The 21,346-nt window shown below is 39.7% G+C and overlaps 2 protein-coding genes across 3 annotated transcripts; both read right to left on the bottom strand.

Moving 5' to 3' along the window:
• Window positions 1-76: 76 nt before the first annotated feature.
• dpep2 (dipeptidase 2) lies at window positions 77-11,510 on the bottom strand. Of its 2 annotated transcripts, XM_051380291.1 has the most exons (12): window positions 7,903-11,510; window positions 7,579-7,724; window positions 6,340-6,495; window positions 6,088-6,214; window positions 5,725-5,854; window positions 5,198-5,348; window positions 4,495-4,564; window positions 3,969-4,145; window positions 2,472-2,556; window positions 2,294-2,369; window positions 1,582-1,717; window positions 77-1,260 (listed from the first exon to the last, which is right to left on the bottom strand). In XM_051380291.1, the coding sequence occupies exons 3-12, from the start codon at window positions 6,492-6,494 to the stop codon at window positions 1,051-1,053; spliced, it is 1,317 nt and encodes a 438-aa protein (XP_051236251.1). In that variant the 5' UTR covers window position 6,495; window positions 7,579-7,724; window positions 7,903-11,510; the 3' UTR covers window positions 77-1,050. The 2 variants fall into 2 exon arrangements, with proteins under 2 accessions (XP_051236251.1, XP_051236250.1); XM_051380290.1 differs by having other exon boundaries at window positions 7,579-11,510.
• A 4,690-nt stretch (window positions 11,511-16,200) lies between these two features.
• Window positions 16,201-20,936, bottom strand: LOC127352123 (uncharacterized). The gene has a single exon (XM_051380294.1). It carries the CDS (start codon window positions 17,620-17,622, stop codon window positions 16,789-16,791), a length of 834 nt encoding a protein of 277 aa, XP_051236254.1. The 5' UTR covers window positions 17,623-20,936; the 3' UTR covers window positions 16,201-16,788.
• Between the last annotated feature and the right edge of the window lie 410 nt (window positions 20,937-21,346).

Below are 21,346 nucleotides of genomic sequence, written 5' to 3'. Positions count from 1 at the left end.
TCACTTTAGCTTTAATAAAAAAAAAATGTTTTCCTTTTCTTTTCAGAAAAGCAAAGGAATGGATTATGCCACTTAATAATAATAATAATAATAATACATTTTATTTATAGAGCAAGTTTCAAGGAACTCAAAGACACTTCACATAGGTTAAAATTAAACTTGAACATAATCACTTGCCAGCAATCCAAATATACATTTTGGCAGAATACACACTTTAAGGGGCAACTTGCCAATACAGTGTTAAATGTGAATCTTAACAAGGAAGGTTTTTGTTTCAGTTATTTCTATGTGAAAATATTGAAATTAGAAGAAACAAAGGCGGTTTTCTCTTTGGCCAAAGCTCACAATAAAATAAACACTTCCACAACATCTTACTTTGTAGTAAGATAAAATAAAAAATCTATTCATAAGCTATTCCCCTGTGCTATTCTGATGAAGCGCTTCATAAAATACCTTAAAGTAAATATTATAGCAATAATATGAAATTTATAAGATGATAATGCAACATTGCACAAATAATTGTGAACTGTTTAGCTAACCACAGGCCTAATGACCTCAAATACTGCTCAGTGTGCAACAATACATTAAACCTTCACAAACAAAAAGAAAAAATACAGATTTCAAAGAACTTGTGTGCCATATCTGCTGTTTATGTATCAGTGCCATTGTTCACCTTCATGCCATCATTTTTCATAGTGGTGATGTCAGCACGGGTACAAAAAATTCAGCAACAAATGAAATATCTAATCAATAAATTCCAAAATAAATGCCAAAGTGCCTTTCATAGGACTGGTGATCTGAGTATTTTAATTTATATGTATAGAATATACAGAGGTTGGCAATTAAATTACCTCCCAAATGGGGCTCCATATTGAATGGTTTTTGTGTTGGTTATAAGAAAGTCATCAGTATTTCCTTATCTTTACTGACCTGTGGAAAGTCGGGATGACTCACAAACAGCTACAGCAATCTTATTAAGCTCTTCTTATTAACATTAAAAATTATGCTCTTTAAAAAAAGGCTGTGCAGCTAATCTGAGTTTTTAAATATTTATTCAATCATAAATATGCTGGAAAGCAGCAGAACTATAGCCAGGATTAGCAGACCTTTTGGTCCATGTTGGGCTCTGAAGGAGGAATTCCGGTCAGAGGGCTGCTGTCTTTGGTCAGGAGGTCTGAGGACCATCCTGCACGGGTTCTGCACCTCCTTTAAGTGGATTTGGACCTCACTGGGCAGGTTGGAATGCAGCTGATCACGGACCTGGGGGAAATACAGTGAGAGTGAGGCGATATATAGGAAACAACTTCTGTACCATGCATTTGTGAATACTATTTCATAAAATAAGATGGTTAGTGTGCATTTGTGTCAGGACAGAAAATGTCTTTTATTTTAGGAGAAATACAATATGTAGAATCACATATTTTCCTCTCGCTAATGAAATAATACATGCTGAGGATGTTTTTATAGCCAATTCACTCCTTTGGCCAAGACATGGAGTGCAAATATGCCTTTCAATTACCTATCTACACCTCATTTATCAGGGAAGCTGTTGACATAAAATATAATAATCTTCTAGCTCACCCTCTCAACCTCCACGAACACTCGCAGGAAGTTCCCTCGGAGGACATAAGCCAACTCATTCTCTGTCCAGTTCCTATGCAGGAGTTCCTGTATTAGGGCAGGATACTTTGACACATCCTCTAACCCCTGCGGGAATCTGCAGAGGAAAAACACATTCCAATTCACAAAAGAAACCATTCGGACTGTTTTACTGTCACTTCATACACTCGTTATCAATAAGTAATAATAATAATTTACACTGGCAAATTTGGTCCGTTAATATTATTTTTCTTTTTACATTCCTGTTAGGACTAGATTGTGTCTGCATGCAGGGAACACACAGATTCAATGCCCACCATTCTACAGTAAATCTACTGCAGCAGCTCTCTTTACGCCTGTTAGAAGTACAAAGTTATTGATTTTTGTTTTTATTACAATTTTCCAGCTTGTTGACAGCTGAGACAGCCAAATTGCTGATATCATGACAGGCTAACAAAAGCACAAAATTGAATGAACAACAACCTCTTAAACATGTTGTCTGGAAAGTGCCAGAGATAAGTGTGTACCCTACTGGCATGAGCTTTGTTTTATTTTAGTTTCTGTGTGTGCGTATGCAAGTTGTGTCTCTGAAGATTACCACTCATCCTGATCATAGCACACCTAAAAGCACTAAAGCAATCACAGTTATCTGTATGTTGTGTTTAATGAATATTGAATAGTGAATATTTCTCACCTCACAGCACCTTCAAAGTCCCCTCCAATTCCTATCGACTCAGCTCCAATCACCTTCTTAATGTGATCAAAATGCTCTGTAAAACCCAGGTTGAATAATAAATTATCTGAGATGTAAGAAATACATACTATGAATTCACTCGATGACTTAAAAAAAACAGTCAACATGGATGCCTCACCAGCCACATGAGATATGTTGGCTTCATCCCTGCAGGAAATGAAATTGCTGTGGAGATTCACCATGATCAATCCGTGGTTCTTTTTCTGAAACACAACACAGGAGTGTCACTGCCAAGTGTAGTGAGTCAAGAAATATTATGTAGAAAAGCATTAAGAGGGAATCTATGTATGTAATCACATTTTTTAGAGACAAGCAGCCTGTATTTCTGTCTCATTTACATTCACCAGTTGTAATGGTAGCTGTTGAAAATATTGGGTTTATATTTGTCTTATCTCAAACACCCTGTAACCCTGTGCTGCAGTAAACCGAAAGCCTGTTTTGAGCACGCACACACAGAAATCTGTGGTATAATGAGAAACATGCCTGCTAAAGTGGGATCTGAGGGGGCCAGAGTTGGGTTGAGGTTAAATAAGAGAAATATATCCATGTTATTTATTTTATTTACATTCATTGATATTCAATCTTAATCTACTGTGACACCAGGTATATATATTAAACATGGCAAATTTACATTTTGATAATACACCGATCAGCCATAACATTATGAGCACTGACAGGTGAAGTGAAACACCCTAATAAAAAGTTAATGCTGGTTCTGATAGAAAGGTATTACTACCAAAAATACTTAAAGCAAAATGCAACTCCAACCCTTTTGACATTAACATTTGAAAAGTAAGGCAAGATGTAATTATATCTTTCAACATACATTACTGGTGGTTGGGTTAGGCTGAAACAAAAAGAAATTGATAAAAAAAAGAAAAAGAAAATACAAGTCGTGAAGGAGATTGATGTTCTTTTGTAAGCAAAGTACACCCTATATAAGCAGACCCTCTAGATTCAAGTAGGGAAAAAGTTAGTAATGAGTTAGTGTTAAGCTGAATAAGGACACATGCTAATGGGAGGTATATGAGATACTGAGAGAAAAGAGTCTGGGGTTGTTGTTTGGGGAAAGACATCACAAGTAGAGAGTACAAATATGATATTGCTACTGTTAGGAGTTAACTGATAATTAACCAAACCTACAGCACCACGATTAAAGTACAGTAAAAATCGACTAAAGAATGTTGGGACGTGCACTTTGGAGCTTTGGCTAGACTGTGAATCATCATTTTATTTTGGAAACCCTGTGCCACACAGTCAGCTGACAGCCAAGTACAACCTAAAGTTCAGTAGAGGATGTAGAAGAGATTAGTGCGAACAATGAAAGTCATAAATTAGATCATATGCTACAACTATACCCTTGGGATTTAGAGTCAATTATAATGACCGTTAATGGGCTGAAATAGAATAATTGTTTAATGGTGGAAATCAGCTCATACATTTTTTATCCTGTCGATACACAAAAAAGTTAAAAATAAAAGCATATTACATGTTCTTTGTCAGAGGTATAAATAAAACTTATAATTAAAATTATTCAGTGACTTGATTAATAAGATAGTCATTTAATCAAGCAACTAAGCAAGCAATTAATCACTCAGTGAATTGGTTCTCTCACCAGCTGGTGCAGCATCCAGTCAGGTACGTTGCGGTGGTGGTTACAGATGGAGTAGGAAGATGAATGGCTAAAAATTACAGGAGCCTTGGAATGCTTCAGCACGGCCAAGGCCGTGTCCCAAGAAGTGTGGGAAAGGTCCACTATCATTCCCAGTCTGTTCATTTCCTCCACCACGGCCTAGAAAACACATTGAAAAACCATTTAAGTGGCCATTTACAGTATCATTGGGAGGAAGGAAGACAATTCAGCAGACAGCAGGATATGGTTACATGTACGTGCAAATAACACACTCATGCAGATGGCAATCGAGGAAGTCCTACAATGCTGCTGTTGAGAGGGCCAATTGAATAGGAAAAGCATTATAATTGTTTTAACAAAGGTTGTTTACATTATACAGCAACGTTGCTGTAATAATCAAATGGCAAGTGTTATGTTCTAATACCTTCTCAAATAAGAGACAGCCAAAATCTGCAAACGTGCTGACATGTTGCTTTTTGGAATGCAATAAATGCTAATAGAAGCTTACCTTCCCAAAGTGTGTGAGGCTGTTGTTCTGTCTTTGATAGACATTATAAAGTTTTGAGGATGATTCAGCCCTGTATTGAAAAGGGATACTGTCAAAACCACCAATTATGCAAGCGTTGTAAGTATTGTGTGTCCCTCACTACCAGAAAATGTAAAATATTTCCAAATAGTGCTTCATTTATGGGCTCTGAAATGGAAGTATAAAGAGAGTACAAATACAGGCTTGTTTGCATAGGAGGAAAAAAAAACACATTTGACATTTCCCCTCAGTCAACCCTGTAAACAAATCCTTAATCCAAAATTCTATTATCTTTAAAAATAGCAACAAAAGCTTACGGTAAAGGAAAAGTTCTACGCAGGTCTGAGCCAATGAACAGTGTAATAGAAAATCAATACAACATTATTAAAAACATATTCTATACAGTAATATGAAGTATAGCAGCCTTGGCTTTATAAGAAGTTTAAATTCCAAATATCTGTATTGGACCTAGAGATGCTTTTTTATTAGATCACTAGTACTCTGATACTGATACTCTGTTGTGTTATGTGGCTGTCATTGATGTCCACCCTTGTGTGTGCAAGGTGTGTGTGTATATATATTTTAATAAAATATAATTATTTAATTAAAAAAAATATTTGAAATATAGGACTCATATATATTATTCTAAGTAATATAATGCATTCAGAATAAATCTCCTTATTACCAGGGTGTGTTGCAGGTATGTGTGAGGGCCATGGAGCGGACCCCAAGCTGGTAATACATCCGCAGGGCTGCCAGGCTGCTGTCAATAGAGTGGCCCCCCTCAATACTTATTAGGCAGCCTATCTTACGCCTCATCTCAGAATTCGTTAGTTCTGCATTGACCGACACACATGTATGGCACACACAGTACACACATTATCCAAAATGAAGGCATCTTGCCAAGCTAATAGCTGCTACCTGCTTCAAGGTTGCATTCAGAAAAAAGCATGTAAAAACAAATAATACAAAATCTCCTGGGAAACATACATAAAAATATACATCAAATCACAACTACTTTGTCTTATGCTTACATGTTAGTGAATGTGTTCTTAACATAAATTACTGAACTCTCGTTATGATCATTATAAATTAAATTTGACTGTAAATAATACATACTTAAGAGGATGGATTCATAAATAAGAGGATTGTAATTGAATCATAATTGTAGATAACCAGATAGATCTAAACCCATTACGAGTTATACTATACCCTGGACAGATGTGACCAGCTCAAAGTCCTGGTACTCAGTGCACATGCGTCTGACTACATCTATTTGTTCCAGAGTCAGCCTCACAGCATCCTTCTCCTGGGCCCCACACATCACATAGACTGCAAACATCTGACAAAGGGACGGGGATGTGACACAAGAGAACAGCAGAGACATGTATGTTACTGAGGTGACTGTCATTTTAGGTCTGATCTTTCCACAACACGGTCCCTTCAGGTCCAAAATGTCAAAGTTTGACAGTTAAAAAAAAGTAAATGTGTGCGTTCATTTTGCTGCTCTCTGGAGCAATCCACACTTTATAACAGACCAGTGTCAGCAATGAAAGGTTGATTCAACTACAATACCTGTGCCTGCACATGGCCTGCATGGAGACGGGTGATGTCGGTGGCCAATTTGCTAACATTTTGAAGGTCAATTTGGCTCAGCCGATTGTTGTGAAATATCCTCAGCTGGAGAGCTAGGTCATTGTGACTGACAGATGGAGGGAGAGGGTGTAATGAAAAACAGAAAAGATGAAGAGGTATTCTAATTTGATTCCATTCACTTATTTCCATAAATCAAACCCCTGTGTAGGCAAGACAATAAACATCCTTTACCCATCAATTAGAGGATATCTGGTCATCAAGTCACGCACTCTATCACTCTCAGAGTATCCAGATATAAGACTACACAGAGAGGAGAGTACCACTAGGTGCTTTAGGGACATCCAGAAGCAGCTTGAAGCACTTGTTACAGGTTTCCTAGAAGGCATTCTGGAGAACACACAACAGTAGCAATTATCTGATAACAAAATAATCACAGCTCATCGCTAAGACACACACACACACACACACACACACACACACACACACATACACACACACACACACACACACACACACACACACACAGACACACACACACACACACACACACACACACACACACACACACACACACACACACACACACACACACACACATAAGCCCAGAGCTGGTCAGCCTTATAGGCACACTATTACAACTCTGTAATGCAAGATAGAAAGCAATGCATTGACATTGACTACTGAATAAATACTGAATTTAAAATGTTGATTAGCTTGCCATACTGGGCAAAAAAATCTCTCAGTAAATATTAACCATCAAGTATGCAGTAAAGCCTCAGTATAAATAGTATTTTATATTTGAAAATGTATAAAAGGAAATCTGGGGGAACCAATTTGAATAGGTGATGCAGATATTTTCAGACTTAAAACTGCAGCCATTATTATTTTCTACATTTATATTTTCTACAATGTGAATATTCTCTTTATATTCTATAGAAAATATTCTATTGGATGAATATCATTTGTTTGTACATAATAAAGTATAGATCTAATTCTAAGACCAACAGATGGAACGGTTTTAAAGGACGAAGTACTGTAGTGGGAGCTGGTGTGACTGTATGTCAATGGCAAATGGTTTCCATGGTTTACAGGGTCAGATAGGAGGGCCCCCTAACAGGATTTTGCTTGGGCCCCAGGGAGGTCAGGACCAGCCCTGCATAAGCCACATTCACTATTTTGGATTTGTAATTAATTTTGGAAGGAAACAAATATCACAGCACAGATAGGTCTCTTTCCTACTATTACAGAAACATTATAGAAATATTACAGTGACAACAGGAAATACAAACAATGACAGCACCATTATAAACCTGCTGCTTATCTCATACATATATTTGAAAGTACTTGGAATACATTACACTTAACTCTGATGAGATTAAAATGCCCAAAGGTATGATGATAAATAATAAAAGTTTCTGTCTAGCGTGCTATGATTATGGGAAAAAAATATTTAAGCAACACTAGACTTACCTGCCAGCTCGTTAAAAAGTTACTTGTCAACCACCTAGGTGAACAACTGCAAACGAACAACACGAACTTTCCAGCTCTCCGCCCCAAACAAATGTAAAGCAAATGACCATACAGAACTGGCACGGGATGGGTGCTGCATTCAGGTCCTGTCGGAAAAGATTACCAAAACATGTAGAATAGAATGAATTCCGCCGTGTTTAGTCAACAGAGATGGCTTGATGCTTTAATGGCAGCAGCAATTTTGTTTCACGTTTTCAACTCTACTTGGACTTAATGCAATGCTTCTCTTCTTCACTTTAAAACCTTAATTTATGTCTTACTTACGTTACTATTATACAACCGCGCTGACTCTCTCTACGAGGAGCATTTGAAAGCACCGTTGAGACCCTTGGATTAGGAATTGAGCCCTCTGTTGGCAAAATTGTGTAATCGCTACTATAAATGGCCGATGTTCCAGACCACGCTTGTCTCCCATGCGTTTTTACATTTGACACGTTTACACTGATGATTGCATTCAGGTAACAGAGCGGCCATGTTTGTATTTTGTAAGAGTAATTATTCGTTAAGAAAAACAAAAGAACATAAGTCGTTTGATTGATAAAAAAAAAAAAAACACTCCAGAAATACACAGTCTATAACCAAACAGCTTCCGGTAATGTTCTAGAAAACTACTGCACAAACATGGCAGACCACTAATGGAAACACTGGACAGTAACAAAAGTAAGTCGAAAGAAAATGATAAACACGCAAATATGAAAATGTATAATGGAACGGATAAATAAACCAGGCAAATACAGGTAAATAAACCTGATACAGGTAAATAAACCTGATAAAAATAAGGTTTGCTGCCGCCCACAAGCTAGCTAGGTCACTTCTGGTTGCCATGTTTTTAAGCTGAATGTTTCCATTACAGCTGAATTGAAGACGGTTTGAAGAGTCTGAAAGTTCCCCAAACAGGGACAGGTCATGTTAAAGTTTGGCTTGAAATTTAGATGCTTAGCTTAGTAAGTGGAACATATCATCAGTATGTAGACAGGTTGGGGACAGGCAGTGTATATTGTGTTGAACATGCCAGTAATGACAGAAACCTGATTTTAGCAGTAAGGTATCTTGCTTGTGGTAATCTTGGGGGCTGTCTTGGAAATTATTGAGGAAATTAAATAAATAAATTTGTTGTAGGTAATGATGTTTTTTAGTTGTGCACACTTGAGAGTGGAAACAAAAAGAGAGTGTGAAGACAGGCATTCATTGGCAAACCTATAACATTATATGGATCTTGTTCTTTAGGTTTATACCAGTGAATAAGTACAATAATGGATGAATACAGTAATGATACCACTTTTACACTGATTAAGTCAAATTGATGCTGCATGTATTTTCTGTAAATCCATGTGAGTATGCTGTAGGATGCACTGTATCGCTATATTGCTATAGACTGTTAAGCCACTTTTTGAACAGCAGATTTTGTAGCTTGTAGATTTTTGTCTGAGAAGTTAAGGAATCTTCATAATATGTCTGCAATCCAAATCGTATCGTGAATTGTAACAAATTGTGAGTTGAGTGTGTTGTTACATTCCTACTTTAGAGTAAAACTTTTACTTTTCTATTTTCAGATTGCCTCAGCTTGCAGCCTTGCAGGTCAGTAACACTTATTTTGTTTGATTGTTGAACTTTATTATTTTCTATATGAATTGCTAAAACTGGTATACAAACCCTAAAGATTGCGTATAGGCCTGGGAGCCAGATTGCAGGAGCAGATTGTGTTGTATGATATGATTGTGGCGCAAACTATTGAGGACGTGCCCAGGTTATATGGAAGCCACACCAAATGATATAATGTCATGGGACCAGTGCTAGCCCCCAGCACGCTTCCACATGCTGCTTCCCTATTTTTCCATGGCCGCTTTGGCAAGTCATCAGCAGGTAGATCTGGTAGGGACATCTTTCCTGTGCACAGCGGTTGAACACAAATAGGTGTCCATACATATGGAAAATGGAAATAAAGATTTTGAAAGGACATTTAAGTTGGTCTTTGCTATTAGCTGTGAAAAGGATTTTGAGGCTTTTTTTTAAGGCTTGTAAACAGGATCTCACGGTAGAAGTGGATTTTTATCAAATATTCACTAGTTTGGGGCGTCCTGGTAGCTCACCTTGTAGCTGCCCCATGTACCAAGGCTGAGTCCTTGCTGCTGCGGCCATGGGTTCGACTTCGACTATGGCACCCCATTTGCTTTCCCTCCTTTCCTGTCCCCCTGCAGCTGTCACTATCAATTGAAGGCAATAAAGGCCCACCCAAAAAAGGTTATTTTGAGATTCCTGGAATGTTGTTTATAAAACGGCCCATTTAGACTGGAATAAACAGCTACAGATATATCAGTATTTGCTTGAGTTTGATCCTCTAGCATTCAGCGGTACAGAGTAGTGATGAGAATGGTGAATGCATTAGCTGCTAATGTGTTTGTGATAATTGTTTTTTTTTTGCTTGAGTACTTGGGTTTGCTTTGGAGAGAGGAAAGCTTTTGCATGTGGTGTGTAAAAATAGTCTGTGTTCTATGAATTATAACAACCGTTTATGCAGAGTTTTAGGACTGCATCTGATGGGAAACAAGGGTGGCAACCATGTGGTATATTAGTTCTCATGTATGGAGAAAGGTGTGCTAGTCATCACATCTGTTGTAGTTTTTGTAGCATGCTGCCTGAGACCGTAGTCCCCCCGATGTTCATGCAAGAGTAGATAAATAAATAATACAGCCCTCCACGGGAGCAATACCTGGTCAGAGTACTTTGCTTTCCCTGAACAAGAATCCTTCCCAGCATGATGCATCTGATACTGTGAACTGCAGTTTACAATCTGGCCTGAAAGCAGAGGTCCACACCACAGAATACACCTGTGCTTTTACGTGTTTTAAAACTTGAAATGTGCTTCTGCTTAATGGATCTGGGGTGGATTGCACAAATGTGAATGAGTCCAGTGTTGATGGGTAGCATCAGGGTGCCACAAATGAATTTCAATTAATTTCAGTGGGAAGATACAAAGCCTGATTCTGTGGTCCACCCACTGAGATTTGGCCTTGTAGTCTGTAATGAGGAGAGTGATTCAGCACTGATTGGAGCGCCCTACTGCTTCAATGGAGTAATCACAACTGTGTTGATATTACTCTACCAATCCTCCCGCTGTGCGGAGTGGACCCCCAGCTGACACTGTTTGAATTAGAATTAACCAAATCATTTAGTCATATTGTCGACCTTGGTGTGCAATGTGACTGGCAATAAAAGAGATAAAAATCCCTCACGTTAAACAGAGTTTTAATAGTTCGACAGGGGAACTCGAGCCAGATTCTTGTCATTAGTGCAGCTGGCCACTGTTTTTGTTTTAAATAATGTGGTGGAAAGGTGTGCAGGGGTTAGTTCACTATCAGGTGAATCACTTGAGAAAATAGATTTTCTAAATAATGGTGTTTTTCTTTAAACTCTTAATGAAATGGAGATCGCTTCACAGATAAGCGCTTGACCACATGGACAAAAGGACTGCTCAAGTAGGAAATGCCACTTGCCCCAGGTGTTTTTTTAACCATGAATTCCAGGGATCTAAATATTGAAACTTTAACTGTGCTACTTCAATAATAGTTTCTAAAAGATGGATTACTGCAGAATTCCATGTCAACAAACAGCAACATTAATTTAATGCTACCATGTTCAGTATGTATATAGCATTGTATTGAAAATTGTAATTGTGAAGGGTGAGGTGCTTAATTGTGCATTTATAATTGCAGCATCTATGATTTTACAGTCTCTATAAAATACTCCACTTCCCATGTAGTTAGGTATATTTGTGATTTGTGAACCCCTGGGAAAGCACTGTATTACAGCAGTATTATTATATTTTTAAGTTATACACAATAATAGCTGTTGTATACTAACTAAAAGTTATTATAACTAAAATAGATTAAATGGTATTTAAAAAAATTAAATATGATACAATAAAACATTGAAGACACTTAAGATAGGACTGTAACATTAACTCTAATGTGTGTATTATGTACAATGATAGTGATATTCTAGCTATTGGCTATTGTAGCTAGGCAAAGTTAGTGCAAATTAAACAGTTGTCGAAGAAATCTCAGCTTGGTTGCTACACAAGGTTTCATGGTGAACTTGTATTTGTAGTTATAAATACTCTCTGTTAAAAAAGTGCACTTTTAATAACTGTAAAAAACAAAACTATTATACCTGCAGTTATACAGTGCATTCTTCAAAGTTGCATGACTGTCTGTAGTAATATGTTTAGTCCCTTGCTGTTCCAGGGGTAGGATGCTAAAGAAAACCATGATGCCTTTTCAATATTGATCGCACTGGAATGGGGCATCCAATTACACCGATAACACCGAGAGGCAGCAGCTGTTCGTCACTCTGTTCATCAGTACTGGGTGGAAGAATGTTAATATGCAACCCAAGAGCACTGCACATTATACTTATGCATTATACTGTTTTTTTTTAATTAGATTTTTACATCTGAACACAGCCATTATTTTGAAGCAGTGCGGCCCCCATATTAATCACAGTAGAATTACATTTCCCCCATACTGTACAGTGCACATTTTTACCTAAGGGTCAGAGGGTAAAGGCAGGACAAGCCGGAGGGGCTCCTCATTTCCAGCTCACCATTATTTATCTGGCTTTTCCCTCAAGTCTGAAGTGTCCCGCCTCCACCTTTTAGTAGGCATTGCTGAAACAGAACAAAGCTAATCTTTGCTGGTGCAGACATAAGCTTTAGCTCTGTGTGTGTGTGTGTGTGTGTGTGTGTGTGTGTGTGTGTGTGTTTGTGTGCGCCATGGGGTCTTTTCCGTTCTTTATTTATTTCACAAATATCAGTCCATAAGCCTCTCCTGTTTCTCACACCTTTTAGAAGAGACGATACAGTATTATGCTTCATTTTCATAATATAGCAGACCTCTTTGATACTTCAAATTCTTAAATCTAATTGAGTCTGAAGTCCTCTCGTAATTGTGAGGGGGAGGGAATTAATATACAATGGTAAAAAGTAGTCTTTATACTTGTTGAAATTATAAAAGGAGAAAAACCAACCATTAAATTGCTATAGCATTGAACAATTTAAAAAATACCATTGCTCATAGCTCCCATTTGCTTGTTGTAAATGCAATGTAAAATTATTAAACATGCTACCAAATCATAATCTGTTCAGTGACCATTTAGCTTTGTTGTGCAAAACTTCTACTGCACAGGACCAGAGATGCCTGTCAGATATACCAATAATAGTGCCCATGAGCAAAGGGATGTATCTTTTTCTGCATTTCACTTTGAACCTATTTCTCCACCAGAGGGCAGCAACAGTCAGAACAAACTCCTGTTGGTTTTCCCATCCCTCATGAAAGACAATTAGTCAAATACCTAATATAATACGCAGAATTTACAGATGCATGAATATTACTTAATCCATAAAAACATGCATGAATAATATCTAAAGTGCTTGAGAAAGTCCTTAAAGTTAATGTAAGTTTGCCTCAATTTGCTTCTAATTCTAACAGCACAATGCAGCTCTTCGTGTTAGTAACTACTAAGTCATAGGTGATGTTTTTTTTGTCTTTTATTTAGTGTAAATACAGTGTACCTTCATTTTCTGTGATGGCTTTTGAAAGACTGGTGAAGACATTTTGGTTCCTGAACTTCTCATTTCTTTTGCCCTGGATTCTGGCAGCCCTGTAGTCAGTGTTCATTATCTGCTCTTACAGCTTTGACTTCAGCACAGCAATTACATCCTCAGCTGCGCTGATTAATCCAACATGGAGGCATTTCACAAAATGGTTTTGAAAAGACATTTCCAGACACTTACCAGGGAGTAGCTGTGGCACGGCTTGTTTATGCAGATAGACCACAGCCAGTCATATTGCAATAAGATGTTTTCAATGGCTGCTTAAGTGTTCTCTTAACCTCTAGTGTACACTGTGCAGGAAACAATAGACTGCTCAGAAAGTGATTAATTTAATCAATTTTACTCCTGACATAAAATGGAGGTCTGTCTGATATCATGTTTGGGTAATGTACGTTTTTCTATTGTTGAATGTATTCCCTCTATGACCATTTGTTATATATTTCTCCACTGCTCTCTGCTTAACTGCTTAACCTCCATTCTCTCTTGACAATCACATAATCAATCACTGTCCCATTACTTGACAAGGCAGACAAAGAGAGTGTATGAGTGAGAAAAACCTTTGGCCTGTCTCGACAAGCAAGAGGAATGTCGACTTCAGAGGGCTAACACAGGCAGAAAACATAGGCCCAGTAAATATTCAATTTAAAGGATTCCAAGATAAGGCGAGTTGAAAAATTGAGGCAGCACCCATTCTTCTAGATAAGAGAAGACGGAGCCATCTGGAGGCTGGGAGATAGCGAACTCCCACACCATCCCAGAGACCTCACTCTCATCTGCTGCAGCGGCAGAGGCAGGGAAATGGAGTGCCAACACTTTCATTATGTTAACTTCAAAATGAATTTATTCACATTCAGTGCATGTAGTTATTGGCTTTGGTAAACAGAAGGTTACTGTTCTGTCTGCCGTAAAAGATTACTATAATCGGACAGTCTTAACATAATGTTGTTCTTTATTAATGATTTAATAACTTAATTACTACACACACACACACACACACACACATATATATAAAGACATATCTTTAAACCTGCTGCATTAACAGTTACTACTGAAATTGTCTAAGCAGGGGAAAAGATGGTCAAGATTTTAGCTTTTTTTCTTTTAACTAATAACTTTTTGTCATTTGTAATCTGTGTGTGTGTGTGTGTGTGTGTGTGTGTGTGTGTGTGTGTGTGTGTGTGTGTGTGTGTGTGTGTGTGTGTGTGTGTGTGTGTGTGTGTGTGTGTGTATACGGGGCAAGGTAAACCCAACACAAATGGTGCATTTTAGGCCTAGGCCTGTATCTCCTCCAAATCCACCTCGACTACATCTTTAAAAACAAACATTATTGGCAAAATGGACTCTGAGCTTGTGAATAACCTTGTCCACATTCTTATAATGCACTTTGTTGACTCCTCCACCATGCTATTTTGTGCCAGCCACATTGGATTTAGCTTCGGGATAATGCTTTTGTCAGTATGTTTTATCTGTTCTCTCACTCAGGTACGCTATGCTGTTATCCCTAATTACCCCCACTGCATTTTACACTTGGCCCAGAATTCTTAATGCTTGATAACAGATGCAGGTCGATTTGAAATTTACTTATAGCGGTATTATCTTTTTGACCTGCATTGCAGACTGACTGTCCCATAGGCTCTTGGGTGAAAGCTGTTAACTCTGTGATAACGCCATGAACTGATAACCTTCCAACAGTCTTGAGGACACACAGTTTGCTACATATGTGCTGTATTGCAGTCGCAGCATTTCTTATTCAACCTTGGGTGCTTTGCTGTGCTCTGATTCATTTAATGGGATCGAGAGGGAGGTTATTCACTATGTCCACCATAGACAGTTAAAGTTCTGGCTGACCACTATATGTAAACTGATTTGTATTCTTTGAAAGGCGAATTTGAACGCTAATGCCATAGGTGTGAACTCTTCCTTTTTCTCCATTTTAAGCTGCAACAGAATGGTCTCCCCAGTTAGGAGTCACTTTGATTAATTTAGTTTAGGATGCCGACATCTGCGTTTGCAGATTTTCATTAAGATCAACAGTAAAAGCTTTAGACAATGTTCCCCTTGTCTAAGTTATTATCCCCAGAAGACATGGTTGATTAAGCGGAAAAAGTTCTGAAGTATTCAGATAAAATAATTCTCAGGAGGTTTATTTTGTTTGTCTTGTTTAGGACAATGTACAATATATGTAGAAATCTTTAATCCATGAAATTCTATGCATACGCTCCCAGCTGTTTGTTTTTTTTTTTCTTCCACTGTGCATTCTGCATGGAGTTGAATTTTGATCCAATTGCCATAGATGTCTACAGCATCCAGTTAAGATTTAGCAATTATTCAGAGGTACCTTTTTTTTTTTTTTTTTTTTTTACAACTAAAATGTTATCTAAATGGTATTAAAATGCAGAGAGGCAGTCCACGAAAAATGTTAACTGCAGAAAGTCGGCAGCCATTTCATTTATTATATCAGTGAACTACAAGTGCACAGTGTTACTCTGGAAACTTGTCTCTTTTTAGATCACATTGTTCAGCGTATTATTTTGCTTGAGAAATGGTAGAATAAAGCAGAAGAGGTGCCATACAATAGATATGGTTGTTGGGTAGGCTTATTGGCTGAAAGGGAAGGAGTATAGCATGTTTCTTGGGTTTCATATTTTGCAGGAACAGTGTAGTGTGAAGCTCTGTCAAGCCTAGTTTTAATCCTTTTCTCCACTGTGTTATGTGATGTTATGTTGTTATCTTAATGATAATCTGTGCCTGTATTTCTGCCCTAGGCATATCTGTCAGGCTGGGTTGGTTTAGGAGCTGTGCCTTATCAACAGCTTTGTCATTAAATCAGCTTTTTCTGCAGACAAATTTCACTGCAGTTATTCTTATCAAAAGATCAGCACACTGTGATTTTCTGTTCAATCAGAGCTTTGCAAATGTATGAGTAATAAAGATGAAATACAGAACAAAAATTCGATTGGGGAAAAAAACAATTTATTTAATTTTGTTTTCATGAGAGTTAATAATCAGACAAATAAAATTGGTATGTTTTGCATTTGTCATACCATCAATGGCTTTAAGCTGTTTTTATTTTTTGTTCTTACGTTGTGTATTATTAAAGGCTACACTTAAGAACATGGAGGAATAGAGATGATTGTAACATGATGCAAATAAATAATTTTGTCCACAGGCTGGAGCTAGTTTACTGCAAGCAGGAATCTGGAACCTGTGCTCTTCATGGCTTTTTCTTTCTCAGTGTGAAATGGGATGTGAATCTGGTAAAGATTTTATAACACGACAGCACACATCGTCACAGTTTTGTGGATGTGAGAGACCATGTTGGACGTGCCGAGAAACACATCCCTTAAATGCTGTATGTACAGAGGCAAGCAGTCAAACTGACCTCTGGAGGCTGGAATTGGTACTCAGTTCTTCTGAGAAAGCACTGTTCTGTCTGAGTGAATGTTCTGATTGTCTCAGCATTGTGCTTGAGTGGAGGGCAGCGCCAAATGAACTCCTCTGATTCAATCCTCTCCACTGTTCGACACCGGTTCAGCCAGTCAGTGAGGAGGGTGAACTGAGACTCCCTCTCCCAAACACACTCTCTTACAGTGAGGGAAACTGCTGTATGGCAAAGGTCCAAGAGGTCTCTTGCATGCTGTCTGCGAGGAAGATTCAAGACCCTCTCTCTCCTCCCACAATGCACTGAGAATCTCTGGAGGCTGATAGCCTGGTTCCTGGGGATCTAGTGGGTCTTTGGAAAGAAGGATGCTGATGGAGGGCACAGTCCTGTGCACCGTCATCTCAGATGTCCCCCCTTCAGTATTCTCCCACACCTCTTTCACCACCTTGTACTGCAGTTTGGTCAGCTGGTGCAGAGAGCCCACTTTTCGTTTCATGATTTCAGCACAGGTGATGGTCTTTGTGACTGCACGGCCTGACCCAGTGAAGACCACCTGCCTGAGCCCGCCACTCACACCTCCCCCACTTACACCCTTCTCTCCCTGCATCCGTGCCATGGCAAATCCCATTAAGTTGCGGATCTTACTTCCCTCCTTCACGCGCATCTCCAGCACTCCAGAGGCCAGTCCTGGAAAGGGACAGGGGCTGACCTCCTCAGTTCGGCAGACTTTCTTGAACCCTTCCTGCCCTAGTTTGAGTGCAGGGGGAGGGACTGGTAGCGGCGTTGGCTTCAGCGGGCTGGAAACATTGTTCACCACTACTGGCTGGCCAACATTGCTGTAAGTTTGATCTTGGTAGACAGAGCAGGTCCCTGGGGTTACCCCATTCTCCATTTGTATCGGTCTGTTCACCTCTAGTCCTGGGTGGGGCCTGACAGCGGCTCTGGTAAGGTACTGATTCTGGCCGCTGACCACTCCACACCCTGTGAACATTTCTTCTGTCCTGAATGCTGCACTGCAATGTCAGTCCAGACACACACTTTCCCCACATGGAAAACAGCTCAACATAATTTTCCTATGTATGTGGCACTTTTCTCTCCCTCCAGTCAACAGCTGTAAAGTTTCAAGACTTCATATAAGAAATATTACCCGCTCCCCAAGAGCAATATCAATGAAGTCTTTAATGCTCCCTCTCCGAAAGAGCTGGAGAAATAAGATAAACGCCTGGCTGGTGAATTAAGAGCACTGTCGGGACCATTCAAGATGTTCTTTAAAGAGCATCTCAATTTCATACCACAAATGACTGTTTGGAAAGTGCTCTGGAGATGGATAATAATAATAATAATAATAATAATTAGGAAAAAAAATTAAGCTGAATTATCCTCTTTTCTTCGTTTGTATATATTTCATATGGTACTTTTATCCTTAATTGCTGCAAAAGATATAGAGGACTTTGTTGATTCTTCTTTAGCCAAACTTTTCTAAACGAAAACTAAAAGCTCATATTAAGACTCCACCTTTTTCTCAGCGATCCAGTCCAGCGTTGTTGATTTTGATCTGCTGATCATGCTGCTTCAACTCAAAATTGACCTCTTGGGTTGTCCTGCTGCTCCACCTCCTGTATTGGAACTCTGGATGTTTTACTCCAGCTTGAGTGGGTCTGCGTCTCCTCTCCCTGTGCTCATCTAGGCATCCACAGTAGTTGAGGCCAGGGTTGCATGGAGGTCTGCACCTGGGGTCTTCTCCCCAGAGCTCTGTCTTGTCTCCAGTGATGCTCTGGGAAGTCTATTCTGTTCCCCACAAAGAGACATAAGGGACAGGAGCTGCCTCACAAATGCTCACAGGAGGAGTGTCTGTGTGGTTGAGGGAGAGCATGAGGGAAAGGGGAGACAGCCCTCTTAAAGGCGCAGGTCTTTTCATCTTTTAGATGAACACCCTCCCCTCCACAACTGAAGCCTGCCATCTGAGGAAAAAGAGAAGGGCAGGGCTAGAGTGTCCCTTTAAAACCTAGAACGCAGATCCCCGGCAACTTTGTCAATCTCTTTAGAGGACGTTCCAGTGTTCAATGTACATGACTGATTAAACCTGAGTTCTGAAATAGAGACTCAGTCAACCTTTAAAAATGCATTTTCAGCTCCGAAACAATGAATTAAATTAGCTCTGTTATAATTGAAAACATCCTTCAAAGAGCCACTGAAAGTCAGCAGCATTAAATTGCACTGTACTTAGCCTTTATCCTATTAGATGTTTGTGACCATTACCATTTACATAATGCAGCATTAATAGCTTCATTGTTGAGGCAATCAAGTGGCGCGGTAAGAATGCCTGTCTCTTAACGCTTGGATTGTTATATTGTTACAAGGCTGGAGAGCCCTTGTGATCAAGGACACAAGGACCACAAAAAGCATAGAGGCATGACTTCTATGTTCAAGGTGCTGTATTAATAGTGACTGTCTTCATTAGTCGGCCGTATCTGTGCAGGTGAGGAGATGGGGCTGACAGGTGGGGTAATGAGCATCTTAATGGGCTTTCCATCACCAGTGGAGGGCGCTGGCTCGCTCTCTTCTGCACCGAGTCAGGCCCAGACAGCTGTAGCATCGTCCTGTTCAGCCCAGTCTCCCGGCCGACAGGTGGATTTGTTTTTGTGTGTGACTGACAGATGGGAGAATAGGTAAAGACAACCCACTGAGGCTGAACCTATGAGGCCAAGAGAGAGAGGCAGATAAGTCCTAACTACTCTCTTCTCAGTACATCCCACGGTGCACAATAGTACACAGACAGTATAAACTCACCGTGGCTCAGGCCAGTCCTTAGTGTGAGGCTAATTCACAGTGGCATGTGTATTATATTGGATCCCTATGGTAATCAAAGAAAAAATAAGGAAAAGCCCCTGCACTTCCAGCTCCAACTGGGAAAGTGGGAACTGGATTTGAATGTCTTTTATTAGCAGAGTTTTAATGGCAATCGGCATCGAAGAATCAATGGATTGATTTGGATCCATGGAGTGATTAACTTTTTTTTATTTTTTAGTTCGTATGCACGAGGTGGGAGAGCTATTTATCTCTACTGGAACCATTCCAGTCACTGCAGGAGACGTAGTAACAAATATCTTTCTTTTTCTTGCCTTTCTTGTAAGCTAAAAAGAAAACCGGGAGAGAGAGAAGACAGGGGAGGAGGGAGAGTCTGTGGCTCTCACCACCAAAGTGATCATTCTGTTGTTTGGGAGAAATTACCCTCATCAGTCATACAGAGATGCACAGCTGCCTAAGGGGATCTGGTAATGTTACTGCATAATAAACTGTGTTTGTGTGTGTGCACGCATATGTGTGTGTTCAGAGTTAGAGCAAGAGGAGGCAAGAAAGCAATGCAAGAGGGCAGGGGGTAAAAGAAGTCTGATTTAACCACAGAGAGGTTAAAACTGATGATAAAAGCATCCGTAATCATCCCTCCTTACTACATAGTGTTGGTACATAATGTATTGCTTCTCAGTTTAACTTTAGAAACCTGTTTGCTGTTGGGAATGTGATAAATTAAGCAATTCAGCTTCTGAGTAAAATGCAGGGTTCCGAGCAAAGCAAAACACATATTCACAACTTTTTGTGTCTCCATCAAAGACAAAACTGTTGTTCAGATGGCTAAATAATACCATCAGGGTTTTGCAGAAGTGCTGTGTATTGACCTTTTTGAGCGAGCAGTTTTTTTCCTTTAAGTGGCTTCATTTAATGATGGGTAGAGGCGGCGGCGCTCACGCTTGGTCACTCACTCCTTCACACCTCCTCCACAGAGCTGGCCTCTGCTCCTGTAGCTCTCTAAGCACTTACTCCTCACTTTATCTGACCTTGGCTGGCATCTGTGACAGTCTAGGCATTCTGTCCTGCACGCTCACTTCCCTGTCTTCGTTCAACAACCACCCTCAGCTTTCACTCCTGCCCACCAGTTTTCAAGTAAAGAAAAACCATTTATTCCCAAACACTGTGACAAATAGTAGTGCTTGTGTCTTGCTCCTCTCCCTCTTTGCTATATACTTCAGATGTCTGAAGTGGTTATGAATTGTGGGGCTGTCCCTTTGTTGTTTGTTGCAGCACTGCAGTCTAGTTGTAGAGGGGCTTGTTGTGCTGTTGTCAGGGCTGCACATAAGCGCGGTGCCTCACTGTGACAGCCGGTCGCTCACTTTACGTTAACCGCAAGTGTTTTCACGGTCATCAACCAATGGTGGCCTGGAGGCTGTCATTTCGCTCCGTGTGGAGCATGCCCGTGGCTTGGTTCTGCCCCACAAACTCACAGCCGGCCCCGGTGGGGGGACAGAGCAACACACACACACACACACACACACACACACACACACACACACACACACACACACACACACACACACAGACATGCATATGCACTCACTTATAGAAGCACACGCCCACTAGATGGGCACACACATACACAAAAAAAACTATATGCTCAGCATAAGGCAGGCTGTTGGAGCAATTACAGAAACATGGCAGAACACGATGAAGCAGGCCCCACTATCAGAAGGGAAATAGAGTGAGCAGAGGAAAAATGATGACGCCATTAATAACAGGGAGGCTCAGAGGCTCGGAGGGAGGTGGGGGTGGATGACCCTCCCTGTGATTTCCCTGTGACAGCACTTTGAGGTGCAAATGGTTGTGTTTGTATTAGATTTTTGGACGTTTAAATGGGCATGTTTTTCCATCAAAGGGAAAAA

Source organism: Dicentrarchus labrax, unplaced genomic scaffold (assembly GCF_905237075.1).
Source record: "Dicentrarchus labrax unplaced genomic scaffold, dlabrax2021, whole genome shotgun sequence".
Taxonomy (NCBI): Eukaryota; Metazoa; Chordata; class Actinopteri; family Moronidae; genus Dicentrarchus; species Dicentrarchus labrax.
This window is presented reverse-complemented; position numbering and strand designations above follow the sequence as displayed.